The following is a 17,705-nucleotide window of genomic DNA, read 5'->3' as shown; positions in this document are numbered from 1 at the left end:
TGCCCCCCTGCCTGTGAGCCGGTGTGGCTGGGGACAGAGGAGCCATGCAGGAATCTCCTAATGGCTGCTCACTCAACGCTGCCCCAGCAATGCACCTCCTGCATGTGAGGCTGCACTGAAGGAAGCGGCGCAGGGCTCTGTCACTCAGAGCGGCAGCAGGTGCAGGAGGCATGATGGGAGTGCAAGGACATCCTGGTGCAGCCCCGCTGTTCCCAGCCATGCTGGGTCTTGCCTGCAGGGCTACAGCAGCCCCATGGGAGGGAAGCAGGGAGGGAGCTAAGCCCACAGCCTGCCCCCCAATACAGCTCTGGAGGCATGGGTTCCCCTTGCCTCCTTAGACTTAACAACACTGAGTTCCCAGCTGGCTCCACATCTCCCTGCTCCCAGCTGGTGCCTCCATGTGTGGCTTCCCTTAAGGGCTGCTAGAGCTGCTTCAGTCTTACCTGCCCCCATCTTGGCACTCCATGGCCGTGAGTGGGGAGATGTGGAGCCAGCCGGGCACTCCATGTATTTCCCAACACCTCCCTGCTCATGGCTGGAGTGCCCGGCAGGCTTCACATCTGATGATGTCATCACCCAGATCAGGCCTTCCATTCCCCTCCCTGGCACCCTCTACTTGCCTCCCCCTCTCCCCCTCTCCCATAGCTTCTGGCTTACTTAGCACTGTCATGGAAGAGCAGGCAGGGAAGGGGAACCTGCCCACCTGGGCACTGCTGTCACTACGGCTTCTTTCTGGACTGGGCAGGCAGCCACAAATAAGCCAGGCTATGCAGATAAGCTGGGAGGAGGCCATAGGCTCACAACACCAATGAACTGCTGCTACCTTTGGGGTGTTGTGAGATGCTTATCCAGTGCCCTTGGCAGATGAGGTGAAAAGATAAAGACAAGTTATCTCATAAAAATTACTATGAGCTCTTCATTATCCATTACTATAGAAAGGAGCACAGGTTTTAGGTCTTAACTTAAAGTACCATATCTGTACGTACATATATTATTATTTTGTTTAGTATATTCCATATGATTGAAAATGGAATGAAGGAAAGGTGCTTAGATAGCTCTTTAAATGCAAAGAGAACAGATTTCAAATTAATTAATGCAGTATAACATTAATCAAGTCTTCTTGAGAAGGTTTAATTTAACAAGAAAGTCTAATAGATTTTTGTTGTAGTTTTTAAATTAAGGCAATTTATATCAGATGTCTTTAACAGACAAGAATATTGCACACAATAAAATTAGCTCTTGAATCATCTTTTACTCTAGAGATTTGTTTTTAAACCACAGTGCATGAATATTAAAATCTGTCAGGGAATATCCAGGAATCGTGTGTAACAGTTAAAATCCTGATCGTTATTAGAATTATAATGATCAGGTGAAGATAAAGCTTTTTTTTTAATATAAAGGTTTATATTTAAAACAAGTGTCCTGATTTTCGAAAAATGTTGAGCATTGCCAGCACATCCCATTGATGGCAATGGGAACTAATAGGAGTCTTCTCTTGAAATGTGGGACTCTTAAGTACTTAAACATGGTTTTAGGAGCTTTTTTTTAATGGCCCCGTAATTGTTCCTTAAATGTCGATCCTCATCAAATAACTGCCCATAGAAACTGTGCATAGTTTTGGATAATCCATTATATCCTCACTAAATTAGCTGAGAATTGAATTCAGCATTACAGTTCTCAGGTCCTGGCATGCGCAGCTGTAAACTTTAAATTACAGCAAATCCCGGGACGTCATTCTCCCCCTGTACTCGGCCTTAGTGAGGCCGCAGCTGGAGTACTGTGTCCAGTTTTGGGCTCCACAATTCAAAAAGGATGTGGAGAAGCTTGAGAGAGTCCAGAGAAGAGCCACGCGCATGATCAGAGGTCAGGGAAGCAGACCCTACGATGACAGGCTGAGAGCCCTGGGGCTCTTTAGCCTGAAAAAGCGCAGGCTCAGGGGTGATCTGATGGCCACCTACAAGTTTATCAGGGGTGACCACCAGCATATGGGGGAACGTTTGTTCACCAGAGCGCCCCAAGGGATGATGAGGTCGAATGGTCACAAACTACTTCAAGATCGTTTCAGGCTGGACATAAGGAAGAATTTCTTTACTGTCCGAGCCCCCAAGGTCTGGAACAGCCTGCCACCGGAGGTGGTTCAAGCGCCTTCATTGAACACCTTCAAGATGAAACTGGATGCTTATCTTGCTGGGATCCTATGACCCCAGCTGACTTCCTGCCCTTTGGGCGGGGGGCTGGACTCAATGATCTTCCGAGGTCCCTTCCAGCCCTGATGTCTGTGAAATCTATGATCACACATGAGCTGCTTCAAGTAAATGTTGGCCCATAGTTTAATTGCATTAAACATCATAGATATCAGAATTTGTGCTTGGCCACTAAACTGCAGACGGGAGACTCCCACACTGCCTTGCCCATCTGCAAAGAGTTCCCTATTCACATCTGCAAAGGTCCCTCCTTTGCATCCCTCTTTCAAACTCTCCTTTGACATGAAGTGTACAAGAACTCAGAAGCAGTTGGGCGGGCAGCGGGCTAAGGCTGCTATCCCAGATCAGCAATATTGTCTCATCATTTCCTTTTGTTACCCATTTGCCTGTTCAACATGTTGAGTCCCTTTCCCAAGCAGCTTACAGTTTTTCCATGTTTGAATAGCACCTAGCATAGGGCACTTAGTAATAGACAATGAGGAAACGTGTGGAAAGGGTCTGAACCCAAAAATGAAAAAATAGAAGGCCTCAGATTAACAAACTGTATGTGGTATGGCCATGTCAGAACATGCATTCTTGCATGCAAAAGGAAACTGAAAGGCAAGACAGTGATCCAGCCCCAGTGAGACTGGTGTAAAGGAGTACAGCACATGAGGTAAATTGGGGAGGGAAATCAAAGAACTAAAATCACTTTGAAGAGCCATTACCAAAGAGATAGAAACAGTACCCAATCCTTCAAGATCTGAAGCTGGAGACCCTCAGAAAATCACTGGTCACTGGACTTCAGGGGGGTAATTTAGGAAGGTAAGGACATAGAAATCAGGTTTATTGTCTATGATGGTGCCTAGGAACCAAACAAGAACAGGCTGTCATTATGCTGAGTACAGAACAGACAGTATCAGACAGTCTCGAGAGTCAGCTCTTCATCCTTCTTCCTTAGCACATACCGAGGTGATGGCGGTGACGTTTCAGAATCGACAGTTCCAAATTACCAAAGATGAGAGGATAAAATCCAAGAATTGTGGAGGAAGGATGTGGCTGAACTTTTGACAGACATGCTGCCCATCATTAAATCACCTGCTGGTTTTTGGTTGGGCAGCGATGCCTTAAAGGCATGTCCAGCGGTGCTGAGAACAAACACCAGTGACCCTTCTGCTGGCAGGAAAAGTGGTGGAAGCCAGAAGTTAAAAAAGGGACTCCAGACACCTGGATGAGCATGACACGATGGGGACAAACCAGCAGAGCTTTTGTGAAGGAAAACGGTCTCTTCCACTCAGCAGAATGCTTGCTGTTGTGTGTCAACGAAATAGCGGTGCAGGAAAAGTTATGATTTGCATCTTCAAAAAGCCTCTGTCAGCATGCTGTTGGGCATTTCTTTCTTATTCTGGGCCTTGGCTAGATTCCAGCCCATAAAATTTAGCAAGAATAAATGATCTATTTTCAACCTGGGTTAGCCTGTGGTAGCTCCTACACTGTGTTTGTATGCTCCCAAAGGTGTGTGAGGAGATGGTTCCTGTCGTGAAGGATTTACAATCTAAAACAACGAAGCAGGGTTTTACAATCCCTACAATGAAGCAGGGATAATCTCTGAAAGAAGATGCTTGCTTGGCATGAAGATTTTTTCCCCCAGTGTTTGCTTTCTTCCTTCTAGGTAAAGGCTGCTCTGTGGGCCCTCCAAGGGGGCACTTCTGTGGTCATTGCAAATGGGACGCACCCAAAGATCTCTGGCCACGTCATCACGGACATTGTGGAAGGGAAAAAAGTTGGCACCTTTTTTTCAGAAGTGAAACCTGCAGGTAAGCTGGTATGTGGGGCAGTTTGGAGATGAGGACTGAGTGAAGGGCTGAAGGTTTCTGGCATCTCTAAACCAGTGGTGGCAGATGCCAGGGAGAGCATGGCAAGGGATGGATCACTCTAGATCTACCTTGTAACATATGCTGTCCGTCTCCTGCCACTGTCAGAAACAGACGACTGGGCTAGATGGACAGTTGGTCTGACCTGGCATACGTGGGTGACTGGTGCCTCCTGAGACTGGGGGGGGATGACAGTGGGTGACAGTGTCAGTGGCAGGGTGGCGAGCAGCGACTGCCCACAGAAGCTGGCAGCGGCGGTGTGGTGGGGGCAAGCAGGACTGCCCACAGAAGCCAGCGGTGGCAGCCAGTCTCAGGGGGCGGGGGGCACATGCCCCTCTGTGCCCCCCCACCAGTTGCCTATGCTGGCATGGCACTTCTTGCATTCTTTGTAGATATTGGGGCTTGGGGAAGGCTTCCTAGGGGGATGAAGATGGGTTACAACTTTATTTATAGCTGTAAGAAACTGACAAAAATGTACTTTGTGAGGCTAGCAGATCATTTTTAAAAGATGTGTATCCATCTGTAGGGTCTGTAGCTGTGCTGCGGCAGTGTGCCTGCTGGCCTCCTGGGGCTAAGGCTGTGGGTTCAAGACCCCTGGTTTCCTTGGCCAGAGGGCATCTGAGGTGTGTGTCCTATCCTGAGCAACAAAAATGATCAGGGGCCTGGGAGATGAGACTTATGAGGAGAGGCTGAAAGAAACTCAGGAGAAGAGAAGATTGAAGGGGGATTTGATAAGTCTTTAAATACCTGAAGGGCAATTACTGAGAGGATGGAGATAGGTTTTTCCCTTTGGCCATGGGGGACAGGACTAGGGGCAATGGCCTCAAGCTACAGCAGAGGAAATTTCTGACTGTGAGGTGGTCAAGCGTTGGAATAGGCTACCTAGAGAAGTCGTAGACTCTCTATCCATGGAAGTTTTCAAGAGTACTTTGGACAGACGCTTGCCTGGGATGGTTTAGTCAGCGATGATCCTACCCTGAGCAGATGACCTTGTGAGTTTCCTTCCAGCCCTACTTTCCCATGGTCCTATGATCTGATAGAGTCCCTTGTATGCTCCTTGTACAACCACTGATGGGCTATCATTAAATTGTCTTTCAACCTTTCTTTAGTGAGTTAAAAAAAACTGAACTCCTTAAACTTCTCTTCTTAAGGCACACTTTTGTAGAGTGTAAATCATTTCTGTAGCTGTTCTCTGGACCTTCTGCCATTTTCTCTTATCCGTATAAGATGGAGACACCAGGACTTCCATACGGGGTTGGAAAGTTACCTTGGCACGGCCTTGGTAAGACCAAGATCTCCTTCTAATCCTACTTGGTGGTCTCCTCATAGTACATCAAAGCATTGTGTTAGCTGGCTATCCCAAAACCTTGAGCTTGGGAGTTAATGTTCAGTTTGCCTTCTGCAGCAACACCTGAGCCTTTTTCAGAGCCACTGCTTTTCAGACTACAATCCTTTTTTCCTATAGATACAATCTATGTTCTCTGTTCCTATGTCTTTGAAAAAGATATGTTGCCTTTTAGGTGATCAGATCTCTTTAGTATTGACTTATCCTTCTTTTTTGCTGTCCCATGTGTCTGAGAGAGAGACATTCCTTGGACATGAATTTATTATTTCTAGATGCTGATTTAAAAATAATTGAACGACAGTGGACTGAGAACCAATCCCAGCAGTGACCCAAAGAGATACTGTATTAACTGAGAATTCCTTTTTTGAGCTCTGAAAGTTGTGCCTTGCCTGTTTTAATAGTGGTCTTTGTAGTTGTGATGGCTTAAGGAATATGAGAGAAGCTAGATTTGTTTTGGCAATTTCTTAATGGAACAACTCAGTAGTAGGAAGAGATGTTAGACAAACATTTTAGGTACAAATGCTAGTTTGTCTGACTTCTTTCCCAAATAGAGTAAACTATCTTGGCCTGCTCGTGGTTTGTACCTTCTGCACTGTACACTTGGTCCTACTCCTCTCCTAGTGCTGGGAATGATCTCAGGAGTCCAGGCTATCTCCTTACTCTAACCACTGCTAACAGATTGCACTACTGTGGATGAAGACCTAGGCCAAAAAGTGACAGGAGGGAGTATAGAAGTCCTCTGCAGGTACTTGGAATGACAGAGATCATTTGGGGAGGGGCAAAGGATTGTGAAGAGCCTGAGATATTGGATTGTGGGGTTAGGGGAGACGAGGAAGAAGCTGAGAACAAAGGTATCCTCATGGGTCAGCTACACTGACATAGTGTATCTGGGTCTGCACAAGAGAGCAGGGAGATGGTCAGAGGAGGAACACATCAGGAAAGGTGGGTATGCTCCCAGTTCTTAACGTTTTTGTTTATGGTTTTTGTCTGTTTACAAGGTTTTTACCACTCTGATACTGTCTTTACCTAGGAATATTTTTCTGTCTCTTCCTGTTGCTTGCAAGTCCCCAAGCTTACCTGAATATATTTAAGAGGCAAGGATTCCTTAGGGTGACATCTTTTAATGGACCAACTATGTAGCTGGGAAATGAGATAGACAAGCTTTCTTTTGAATGCAAGACATTCTTCCTCAGGTCACTAAACATGAATATAATTAGGCATGATTGTGATGTCACTTTCTGCATGGGTATAGTTGCAGCTTCTTGGATGTGCACATGGAACCGCATGTGCACCCTTCCATGTGTTGAGAGAAAGGGTGAGAGGTTTTAGCCAGTGTATCTTTTCTTGCCTGGTGGATGGTCGCTGTGATGAGGAGTTTTAGTTTTTGTATATGCTTTAACTTGGAGTTAAAATTATATCCAGTGTGCACACTCTTGTTTTCATAGGCCCTACTGTAGAACAACAGGCTGAAATGGCTCGAGCTGGTGGCAGGACCCTGGCAGCATTACAACCTGAACAGGTAACAGGGCTACATGACCTCAGATCTTACTAGAATCCACAAATGTGCAGTATGTTTTCTGGGAAACAGTTAAGATGTGTCCCTGCTCAAAAGGGCTTGTGTTCTTGCTTTTCTGTCAAGCTCATCACTTAGTACTGTATTAGGAGAGGGGAAGGGGCATGGCATGGTGGATGGGCTACAGAGCTGTGGTTAGGAAGTTACGCATGTTTGAATCCTTGTGTTTTATATGTATTTCATCATCTAAATAACTGCTTTATTTTAATACAAACTCTCACAGTCGGTAGGCAATGCCTCAGACGCACCTAGGAGTGGGCTGCCCCAGCTGCTTCCGCTAAGAGAATTCTCACAATGTCCGTAGGGTGCCCCTGTGTGCAGTTCTCCAGTGAGTGCACCATAGCGTTACAGTTGGGTTGGATCAAGGGGAGCCACCATGAAGAACAAGGCTGCTATAGCTGCAAATAGGAGTGTCTTAAAGGGAGAGGGTCTTGGGGTTGGGAAAGAAGGCAGAGACCTGAAAGGCAAAGAGATGCAAAGGCCAGAAATGGAGATGGCAGAGTAAGTGATACAGTCCCACTTCTAGCAAAGAGAAAGCTGAGAGCTGTCAGCTCTCTGAGGGGAACTGGGGGCCAAACCAGGGAGGAAACTGTGAGGTCCAAAGATGTGCCGTTCAGAGCTGGAAGGGACCAGAAGCCAGAGTACTATGAGCTACTTCGAGTTTACCATGATAAGAGGAATTCCCTTTTTTATTCCTGTTAGAGAGCTGATATTATCTATCATCTTGCTGACTTACTGACAGACCAGAGAGAAGAAATTCTGTTGGCAAACAAGAAAGACATGGAAGAAGCTGAGAACAAAGGTAACATGTGCCAGCTACATTGACATAGTGCATCTGGGTCTGCACAAGAGAGCAGGGAGATGGGAATGTTCTCTGCTTCCGGGCTTGAGGAATTTGGGAATGAGCTCTGTGGGATGACCTTCCTCTTGGCTGCCACTGAGGAGCAAATCCAAGACCTTGAAAGCCCTGAGTGCAGGCAGCTGTAGCTCTGAAAGTTGTAGGAAACACTTTCTCTGCATTGGACACCACAGCCAGGTAATGTGCTGAACAGTGGTGTACGAAAACTGACAGTGCTCCAAGTCCCCATGAGAGCGATGCCATGACATGGCGAACACCTCATGTTCCTTAGCAGTGGTGGCCAACACAGGATGCTGTGCCCCATGGTGGTGAATTCCATCTCTTGTGGCCAAGCCAGTTGTGACACAATGCTCTCCAAAAAGAGCAACATCCGTGTACTAACTAGGCTTAGTCTACTTTAAGCAACTGGTGCAATGCCTTTAATCAGCATCAGGTTACTATTCTGAGAAGTCTGGGATGGACTGAATGTGGGACAGGTGACTTGTGCTCACATCATGAATCATTTCTACATTATACTCCTGCATCCTTCATGAAGGATGCACAGAGGTGTGCAAAGTGTAGGTTGGGGCAGGCAGTGGGTTTGTGCCTGGATGTATCCATTCACAGCAAAGCCTTTCTACGAGTTTATTATTTTAGCAGCATCAGGAATTCTTTAAAAAGGGCAGAAACATTGAGCTCTCCTGTCATGTCTGAGATGTTAGTAAAGGTGTCTTGCTTTAAACTTCACCTTCAGAGGGTGAGCTATGCATGCAGCTGTGCTGAGCGCACTCGCTGCTAAACTGATAGAGCCAAAATAATCTCACCCCCAGGAAATGACCCACCAATAACAAGCATGGCCAAGGTAGGGGTGTACTCCTATTGCCCGTCTCACCCATCGCTGTTTTTCTTGAGCTTCTCTACCTTATACTAGTCACTGTTAGACACCTAGCTCTGTATTTGGCTCTTGTGCCACAGTTGCTCATTGCCCTTCAGTGAGTCAGGTTTCACTTTCTTGATATCTGTCCTCCTCCTCCTGCAGTGACCCCTCAGTTTTTCCAGGGTAGACCCTACATGCATCCCTAGCAAGAGCATCTTTGCAACATTTGAACAACAGCTAGCTGCCTCTATGGTAGATACGTCTACAAGGAACCAAGGACCAGCCACTGTTGTCCTTTAAAGCTCACACTTAGTGGTTCCTCCAAATGCATAAGTCTAGTCTCCAACAAATGTGGTGCTTGTTCAGCACAGCTAAATCGCTTTCCCCTCTTTCAGGGAGACTGGCGCTTCCTTTCATGAAGAGACTGAGTCTGTCTACGTCCAAGCTGAACAGCTTGGCCATTGGTCTGCGCCAGATTGCAGCATCCTCGCAGGACAGTGTGGGCCGTGTCATTCGCCGGACGCGAATAGCAAAGGACTTGGAATTGGAGCAGGTGACAGTGCCCATTGGCGTCCTGCTGGTGATCTTCGAGTCCCGCCCAGACTGCCTCCCACAGGTACGTAGCAAGAGCACGTGGAACTGCTGCAGCTGCCTGTTGTTACCAGGGGAGGAGTCGGGGAGGATTCTCTTGATGCAGGGGGTGGTCAGCCGTGTGCCTGAATGTTTCCTGAAAGGTTCCCTTGCTGGGACTCCTCTAAACTGAGGTTCTGGCCTCTTGCCTGCCTGCACGGGCTGCTGCTGGGTCACAAAGCCCCTGAGCAGTGCGGGGCCCGGTGCTTCCCTCTGTGGGTGCGGCCACCTGGGAATGGCTGGCTTGGCCCTGGGGCAGAGCAGCAAGGTGGCAGGAGGGCAGTTGGGTGTGCTGGTGGTGGGAGAAGGTGGTGGGGACAGTGCACGGGTTGGGTTTCAGCGTCCCATGCACTGTTGCACTTTGTTAGGTAGCAAACTAAAACACCACAAAGGTGTTTTACCTTGCTATATTACAAAGTCATTTACAGTGGAATACACTGCTGAGCGTGCAAACAGCAATGCCATTAAAGTGATGCAAAAGGGCATTTAAGCTGCTTTAAAGGCCAATTTTGTGGTGTGTACAAAGACCCTTGCAGTTTAGGCACTGTAGTAGAAGCAGGACTTTTCCTTTCGTGGAGAGCTTCAGTGATTTCAGGCAGCTGGAAGGACTGATTGGTGCAGAGGAGAACCAATGTATCATTGGTGATACATTGGTGTCCCCTTGCAGTGGGACATCCATCCACAGCTAGCCCCTTTGCCAGCACCACCTTGACATTGGAGACTTGTCCATGAAGTGTATTTAGCTTTGGAGCTGTGTGCATCCTATGTCTGTCCAAATAGCTCCCTGGGCAGAGTGGCCTGGAAGATGGTATGACTCCAACAGGGTCAGCATGGTTGCAGGGGGAATCTGGTACTTGCCCAGTGGTGTCTGCATTATGCTGATGTTCTGTAGTGCTCATGTCTTCTCTCCCTTTGGCAGGTGTCTGCTTTGGCCATTGCCAGTGGAAATGGTTTATTGCTGAAAGGCGGAAGGGAGGCATCACATAGCAATCAGATCCTTCACCACCTGACACAGGAAGCACTTTCTATCCATGGGGTCAAAGATGCAGTGCAGCTGGTGAGTACTGGAGGCCAGTCTAGAATCTGGCAGATGTGTGCACGTGCTATAAGTGAAGCCCATTTGTGAATGCTTCAAGGCAGAGATCCTGTGAGCTTCCTTTAGTCCTCAGAAACCTGCTGCTTATTTATTACAGGTGAATACCAGAGAGGAAGTAGAGGACCTCTGCCGCTTGGACAAACTGATAGATCTGATCATTCCACGCGGGTCATCTCAGCTTGTTAGGGACATCCAGAAAGCAGCTAAAGGGATCCCAGTGATGGGGCACAGTGAAGGGATCTGCCATGTATATGTGGACGCAGATGCCAGTGTTGAGAAGGTCACAAGGATAGGTAAGGTGGGAGAGGCTTCTTGTGTTTGAGTTCAGCTGAGATGTCTGTATTGTTTTAAGACATAGGTTCATAAGTACATGATACTCAGGCTTGCTCATTAGGAAGGCTTGAAAGAGGGTGCAAGGAGCAGCTTGTAACCATTGTCCATTCTTGCACCGTAGTCAGAGACTCAAAGTGTGAATATCCTGCTGCTTGCAATGCTCTGGAGACGCTCTTGATTCACCGGGACCAGCTGCGAACCCCACTGTTTGATCAGATCATCGACATGCTGAGAGTGGAGCAGGTCAGTGAGCACCGCCTGTTTTGCTATGGACAATTGCTAGCCTTTAGGAGTCTGGTTGGGACGTTAGAGGCATTTGCAGTAGCGCTATGGTATACAGAAATGGGCTTCTGGGGCCCTGCTTCCCCAACCCTCAGGTTCTGCCTAGAGATGAACCTGGTGTTGCTGAGCTGTGATGTGCATCGCGCTCCTTCTCTGGTGCTGCTTGTATTCCCTTTCTCTGCTGTGTCTGGAAGCAGAAGCTTTTGGTCCTGACTCTTCATGTCCTGGTGCTAGTCCACCAGACCGGCCCCTCATGTGCCTGAGGTTTGTCACTCATCTTTATCTTAACCACGCTCAATTCCCTTCTTTGTTTTTGCCCCCTGTTTCGCACTGTTTCCTCCCCCCAGACTTACCCCACACCCATGCTTGTCAACCTGTCCTTGGTTCTGCCTGTTCTGCTTTCCTTGTGTCTATGCAGGATCTGCAGAGCGAAGCTCTTGAACGACTTTCTCGGCATCTTGCAGACATTGCAGTTCCAGCAGCATCTGTTCAGGAGTCTTTGTAGTTGTGTGCTTAATTTCTCTGGGCTCCAGAGAGCTGTAGGATTAAGCCCCCAGCTCAGACCTTGAATGCTAATTAACAGGTACTTGACACAGCTGGTGCTATGTCACTAGGACATGCGGGCTGTGGGTATTTGTGCAGAAAACACAGGGTCAGAGGGGAAAGTTGGGACCACATGTGTTGGTAACAGGGGAGCTGAGGGGATGTGTCCAAGGGAAACCATGTGACCCAGAAAGCTGCCCAGTGAGCCCCACTGGCAGTTCTCCACAGACTTGGGCTTCCCTTCTGCAAGCGGGAAGGGGCTGTTAAGCTAGTGTGGTGTCGGTCTGTCACAAAGGATGTGAAGTTTCATCCAGTATTTGTGTATCAAACAAGTGGCAGTTAAATAAATATTAGACAGACACCCAGCTCTGGTTCTGCAGGCTCCCAGCAGCATTAGTGCTTCGCGACAGACGCAGAGTAGCTTGCCTTGTTTTGCTTGACACAAGTACTATGTTTTCTCTGCAGGGCAAGACCAGGAACACTAGCAGTTACTGTGGTGTAGCTGATGCTCTGTGATCACTTATCCAAGCTGATCTTGCAGGGGCTTGTTCATGCAGCCAGGCCGTGAACTTAAATCTCTTCATAATCTTCACTTTGGTTAAACGAACTAAATTGCGCTTGAGTCTCTGTTGTAAGGGATCTTCTCTGTATTTCTGATTCATTCTTTATAGCTCTTCTCTGAAGTATCTCTAATTCTTAACATTCCTTTTAAAGTGAAGGTACCAGAACTGGACATGTGTTCCCAGAATGGTTTCACCACTGCTGTACTGGGTGTACTCTCACCTCTCTACTCTTGCTTGATGCATAGTTAAAGGAATACGTTACATCTTCTAGCTACCATATTGTGCTGGCAGTTCATGTTCAGCTGGTTGGCAGCCATGACCCAGGTTCAGTATCCTGTTGCTAATTCACTGAGCCATAAAATTCCCAGAAATGGCTTTTACATTTTATGACCTGAAACTGTCTATAGGGTCTACATAAGGCAAGAAATCTGTGCTGCAGCCAGCTTTTTATTTCTAGGGAATATTTAACTTGGGGGCAGCTGTTTTGTGTGGAAGGTATTCGGAGAGGTGAGTTGATGCATATTTTGTCCTCACAGGTGAAGATTCATGCTGGCCCTAGGTTTGCGTCTTACTTGACTTTCAGCCCTTCAGAAGTGAAGTCTCTCCGTACAGAATACGGAGACCTGGAATGCTGCATCGAGGTGGTGGACAGTGTCCAGGAAGCCATTGAACATATCCACAAATATGGAAGCTCTCACACAGATGTGATCGTCACAGAGAATGGTCAGTGCCCTGCACAGTTCAGTGCATCAGCTCGTGCTGTCAAACTTCAGGCACTGGTGGTTGATGTGCACTTTCATGGCATGTAAGGCTACCAGGCCCAGAAGCTACTTAGGACAGAACCTCTCTTGATCGTTCTTACTGTCATGGCTGCAGACCTGTAGAGTTGACATCTGTGTGCTGTGGTGAAAGGGCTGTCAGCATTGGTTTGGTCATGACTAATCTGCCTAATGCTGTGCTGCACAACTTGGTTTGTGCAGGTTCTTGCACTGCGCACATAACTGAAGATCTCTGAATGCTCACATCAGTTTGCATCTGTTTGTTTCCCTCAGAGAAAACGGCAGAGTACTTCCTGCAGCACGTGGACAGTGCCTGTGTGTTCTGGAATGCCAGCACCCGATTCTCCGATGGATACCGCTTTGGGCTTGGTAAGGGAGCAGGAGCAGTTCTTTTGCTCTGCTTGGGTTGCAGATTTGAATTTGGGATTTGTACACCTAGCAGATACCTGCCTGAATCCTGGAAGATGAGGCTGTACCTCCTCTGCCTAGAGCTTCCTGGAAGGATTTTAGAGAAGATACTGTAGCAGAAGTAGACATTAGGATCTTTCAGCTGAAAGGATTAGCAGATAAAAATCTGGTGGGTGTAGTTAACTTTGACAGCAGCAGAAAGTACACTATACCACCTGGATTAATTAGGAAGGCGAGTCAGTTAGGAAGGGAGAAAAGATGTTCTGTTGTGGAACTGAGTAACCTCTAAAGGCCTTAGCCTTGAGGCTGTGTGGTGTTAAGTTTAGTTTAGTTTAGTGCATAGCAGGAGAAGACCCTAAAATGACCATGCTTAGATAACATATGGTCTTCTCCTTCACTTCAATTCCAGAGGGGATTCAGTGGTCTCTTCCGTGAGGATTGTTACACCTGGAGATGAATGAATACCTCACACACATGTGTACGCATGCAGTCTGGCATAGTGCAACACCTTTTCACCTGCATTCGCAGGCTGGGCTGCTGACCACTACAGTCCCAGAATCGAAAGGGGCTGTGTATGTGGGGGTGTGGTATCCTGAGAAATTCCAGGAGCAGTTCCATTTCTCTCCTCTCACAAAGCCTTGTGGGAGTTGCAGAAGGCTCCCAGTGCGAGCCTTCAGTGTGAGCGAAGCGCTGTTGCTTGGAGCAGCAATGCACAGGATGGCCTTGGTCACAAGCTCTGTGGATGTCTGTAGGATATTGCCCAGTTACGGCAGCTGCTTCCTGCTCTGAGCATCCCTGCTGTATATCCTGGCAGAGCTTTTTACAGAGTGTGAAACTTTCAGAACACAAACTGAATCTTGATTCTGCTTTGTAAGGATGTCACTTCAATTTTTGAAAAAAGCTTCCAGCTGGCTCCATAAGGGCTGTTTCACTCTGGAAAAACAGGTTGTAGACAGAGAGACGTTACTTTGCCTCCCTTTTTAAAAAAAAATGTAAGCTGAGTTCTGCTTGGGGGAAATGGGATGGAAAGGATGCACTATTGGCTGTTCTTCGTCTTGGAAAAGATGCAAGAACTGTGTAGCACTGAAGCAATAAGAGAAATTCCTTCCAGCAAAGAGCCAACTGTGCACAAAACCCAGCTTCATCTTGTGTTCCTATCTCCCGCTGCTGCAGGGGCCGAGGTTGGAATCAGTACTTCTCGTATCCATGCCCGTGGACCAGTGGGGATCGAGGGACTATTAACTACAAAGTGGCTGCTGAGAGGGGACAATCATGTTGTGTCTGACTTCTCGGAGCATGGGAGCATGAAATATCTTCATGAGAACCTCCCCATCCCTCAGAGGAACACCAACTAACAGCACCTGAGAGCCCAGGAGTGCGACAGGTTTACTGAGGATGCTCAGGCTCCAGAGCTGCCTCTGGGGAGGAGTTTGTACTTGCCCTCAGGTGAGTTGTCTGCTCTGGCTCCCCTGGGAGGGTTCTTAGACACTGTGCAGTAAAATGAAGAAAAGACAATTGTGTCTGTCTGAGAGTTCCTGCTCCTACTCGCTGTTAGCGCCATGTAGCAACAAACATAGAGGCTGCAAGTAGACACCTGTTCCCAGAGTTGGGTCCTCAGACCATCCCAGCTGCACAGTGAGACTCTCCCCTTTGCATTCCTTTCTCTCCCTTGCTCCTTTGGTAAACCACCTTTATTTGCTTTGGGGTGGACCTGTTCCTTTCTCTTAATATCTTCCTGTGGCACTTGGCCATCTCATCCTGGTCTGAAGGGCTTTGTTTCTGAGAAGACTTTGTATTGCCGAGCGTGTTCCCTTTCCCTGCAGTCCTAGCATCTTGGCAGCTCTTGGAAGGGCTGGGATGTTCTGACACTTACTTTGCGCTTAAATGTTAGGTAAATCGATGAATAAATGTTCCAGCGGCAGAATGCTTTGACCAAGAGATCCTTTTTAATGTTTGATTTCTTTTAATTACAGATAAGTGTAGATAAATTTCACAACTGTAAATGTGGATTCCATTACCCTTTTATGAATATTTGTACCAAATATTTTTGTTCATTGTTTTATATGAAACTTTATCATCCCCACAGGAGAATGGAAATGGTATTTTAACTCCATGTTTTTCAAAATAAAGTTCTTGCAAAATGTTTTTTGGTCTTCAAGTGTGTGATTATTTAAAATGAAATTATAACTTTCTCTAGAGAAGACTCCCCTAGTTAACAATGGCAAACACTTGGAGGTTGGCAATCTTGCAATTTTTTTTTCTTCCAATTTTTTCTTTCATTTCATTAACATTGTCACTTTTTTCACATAAAATGAGTCGCATGTTGTACAAATTGGCTATGTCCTTCCGTGGAAGTGGGGCTTAATTGCAGAAATCCCAAATGTGGTTTCCTCTTTTAATCTAAATTCCAACACTAGATCCTTGCCCCAGTCTGTCATGGCTTCATCTGGTGGCCCAATGCCTGTGATTGCTCTGCCTGTCTGAATACAAGAGACTAGTTTAGAACAAGAGGGAGAATTTGAGAAGCCAAAGGCAGTGACTGCTAAGTCTAAGTCCTGTGTCTTTTGGGCCATATCCCTGCTGGGATTACTGTGGCCTTTTGTGCGCGGAGGGGGCCTTATATTCTCTTCCAACTCTACAAAGTTGTGTAAATAACTATGATTTTTTAACATCCTCTCTTAGATTCATAGCTGTCAGGGGCTGGAAGGGACCTCGCAAGATCATCGTGTCCAGCCCCCTGCACTAGGCAGGAAGGACAACTGGGGTCAGGTGACCCCAGCAAGGTGACCATCCAGTCTCCTCTTGAAGATGTCCAGGGTAGGTGATGGCACCCAGTCTGGAGGGAGTTTATTCCAGAGCTGGACACGCTGATTGTGAAGAAGTTTTTCCTAGTGTTAAGCCTGAAACGGTCTTCTGGAGTTTGTGGGCATTACTCCTACTTTTCCCCAAGGGTGCCCTGGTAAACAGTTGTTCGCCAAGCCCCCGATGTAGCGGTAAGCTGCTACTAAGTCCCCTCTCACCCTTCTCTTCTTTAGGCTGAAGAGCCCCAGGTCCCTCCGCCTTTCCTTGTATGGCTTGCTGTGCAAGTCTATGATCATACGTGTGGCTCTTTTCTGCACTCTCAAGATTTACCACGACCTTGTTGAAGTGTGGTACCCACGTGTGTGTGTGTGTGTGTGTGTGTGTGTGTGTGTGCGCGCGCGCACAAGTGTGTATAGAGTTATTTCGGTTAGTCTATAAGGTACAAATCTACCCTTCCTTCTATTTGTCTGAAGACTAACATGGCTAACTATGTTTCAAATGTGATCCTCAGCATTTGGAGTTGGAGTGGGGGGGAAAAGGGTGGTTGCATGAGGCAGCATTGTTGCATGTTGCAGCCAGGCTGCTGTGGGTGTAGCAGGGACGGAGTGGAGCTACAGGGTGATATGGAGCATCAGGGGTTGGCCTGGTGTTCAGCTGCATGGTACAGGTGCAGAATGGATATAACAGTAGTCGTAGTAGCCTGGCTCGTAGTTTCTGTCAAGTACCGGTGATCCAGGGGATCAGCAGCAGTCAGGCCTGGAAGTCTCTGCTCCGTTCCCTTATGGTGCCGTTTGGGTCAGCAGTGGGTGAGGTCCATGGGCATCCATCTGCAGTCCTCCATTAAGGTGCCATTTGGGTTGGCTGTGGGCAAGGTCCATGGGCCTCCATCTGCAGCTCTCCCTTAGGCACCATTTGGGCCTGTAGCGGGCAAGGGCCGGGAGGTCTCCGCTGTCTGCTCTCAGGGTCATCTTGCCGAACTGCGGTGTGGTGCTGCCCTGCTCGCAAAAGGGTTGAGCACTGACAGTCTTTCACACTCTGAAGCCTGAGCTACGGTGTGGTGCTGCCTAGCTTCTCCCCACTGCGCTCTTTCTCCTCTCTCTCCTGTCATTTCATATCCAGGTTCCCCACATCTGCTGCTGCCCCCGTTCATTTCTGCAGTCGTTCTCTTTGTGACCGCCGCATGTTGAGTGCCTCCGAGCTGGTCACCCAGGATGCTGAATCCCTTGCTGAAAAGGGATTAGTGGGAGATGTTGCTTGTCTTTGCTGTCTGGTTGAACCGGCCACCTGAGGCTTTATCTGCAAATCACGTGAAACAGGCCGCCTTTGGGGGTCAACCCCCTTTGCTTGCTGCCAAAAAGAGAAGTGGAGAAGATGGCAAACACAGGTGTGCGCTGCCTTGCTCCATAGGAGACTAATACCATTGATGTGCCAGCCCCGTCCTTGGTGCCTGGTGTCTTTTCACTGCTGAGTCCATCCTTCCCCGCTGCGCTGTTTCTCCTCGCTCCTCCCCGGTCCCTTCACGGCCCGGTTCCGCGCCCGCTGCCCCCGTCCTGCCCGCACAGGTTCCCTCGCGCCCCCA

General features: G+C 47.8%; 1 protein-coding gene across 6 annotated transcripts in view; it reads left to right on the top strand.

The window, feature by feature from the left end:
• The window catches only part of ALDH18A1 (aldehyde dehydrogenase 18 family member A1), a 41,526-nt gene extending 26,057 nt beyond the window's left edge, over window positions 1-15,469 (top strand). For 5 of the 6 annotated variants that reach the window (XM_025194552.1, XM_025194554.1, XM_006038076.3 and 2 more), the window contains exons 9-18: window positions 3,856-4,000; window positions 6,848-6,921; window positions 7,678-7,777; window positions 9,086-9,306; window positions 10,240-10,377; window positions 10,514-10,709; window positions 10,871-10,992; window positions 12,674-12,860; window positions 13,190-13,285; window positions 14,498-15,469. In XM_025194552.1, the coding sequence (XP_025050337.1) occupies window positions 3,856-4,000; window positions 6,848-6,921; window positions 7,678-7,777; window positions 9,086-9,306; window positions 10,240-10,377; window positions 10,514-10,709; window positions 10,871-10,992; window positions 12,674-12,860; window positions 13,190-13,285; window positions 14,498-14,679 (1,461 nt within the window). In that variant the 3' untranslated portion in view covers window positions 14,680-15,469. The remainder of the gene's footprint in view (window positions 1-3,855; window positions 4,001-6,847; window positions 6,922-7,677; window positions 7,778-9,085; window positions 9,307-10,239; window positions 10,378-10,513; window positions 10,710-10,870; window positions 10,993-12,673; window positions 12,861-13,189; window positions 13,286-14,497) is intronic. The other variant, XM_025194555.1, reaches the window with a different exon arrangement.
• The last annotated feature ends 2,236 nt before the right edge of the window (window positions 15,470-17,705 follow it).

This window comes from Alligator sinensis, unplaced genomic scaffold (assembly GCF_000455745.1).
Source record: "Alligator sinensis unplaced genomic scaffold, ASM45574v1 scaffold683_1, whole genome shotgun sequence".
In the NCBI taxonomy this organism is placed as follows: domain Eukaryota; kingdom Metazoa; phylum Chordata; order Crocodylia; family Alligatoridae; genus Alligator; species Alligator sinensis.
The sequence above is the reverse complement of the archived record's forward strand: the minus strand, read 5'-3'. Positions and strand labels throughout refer to the sequence as shown.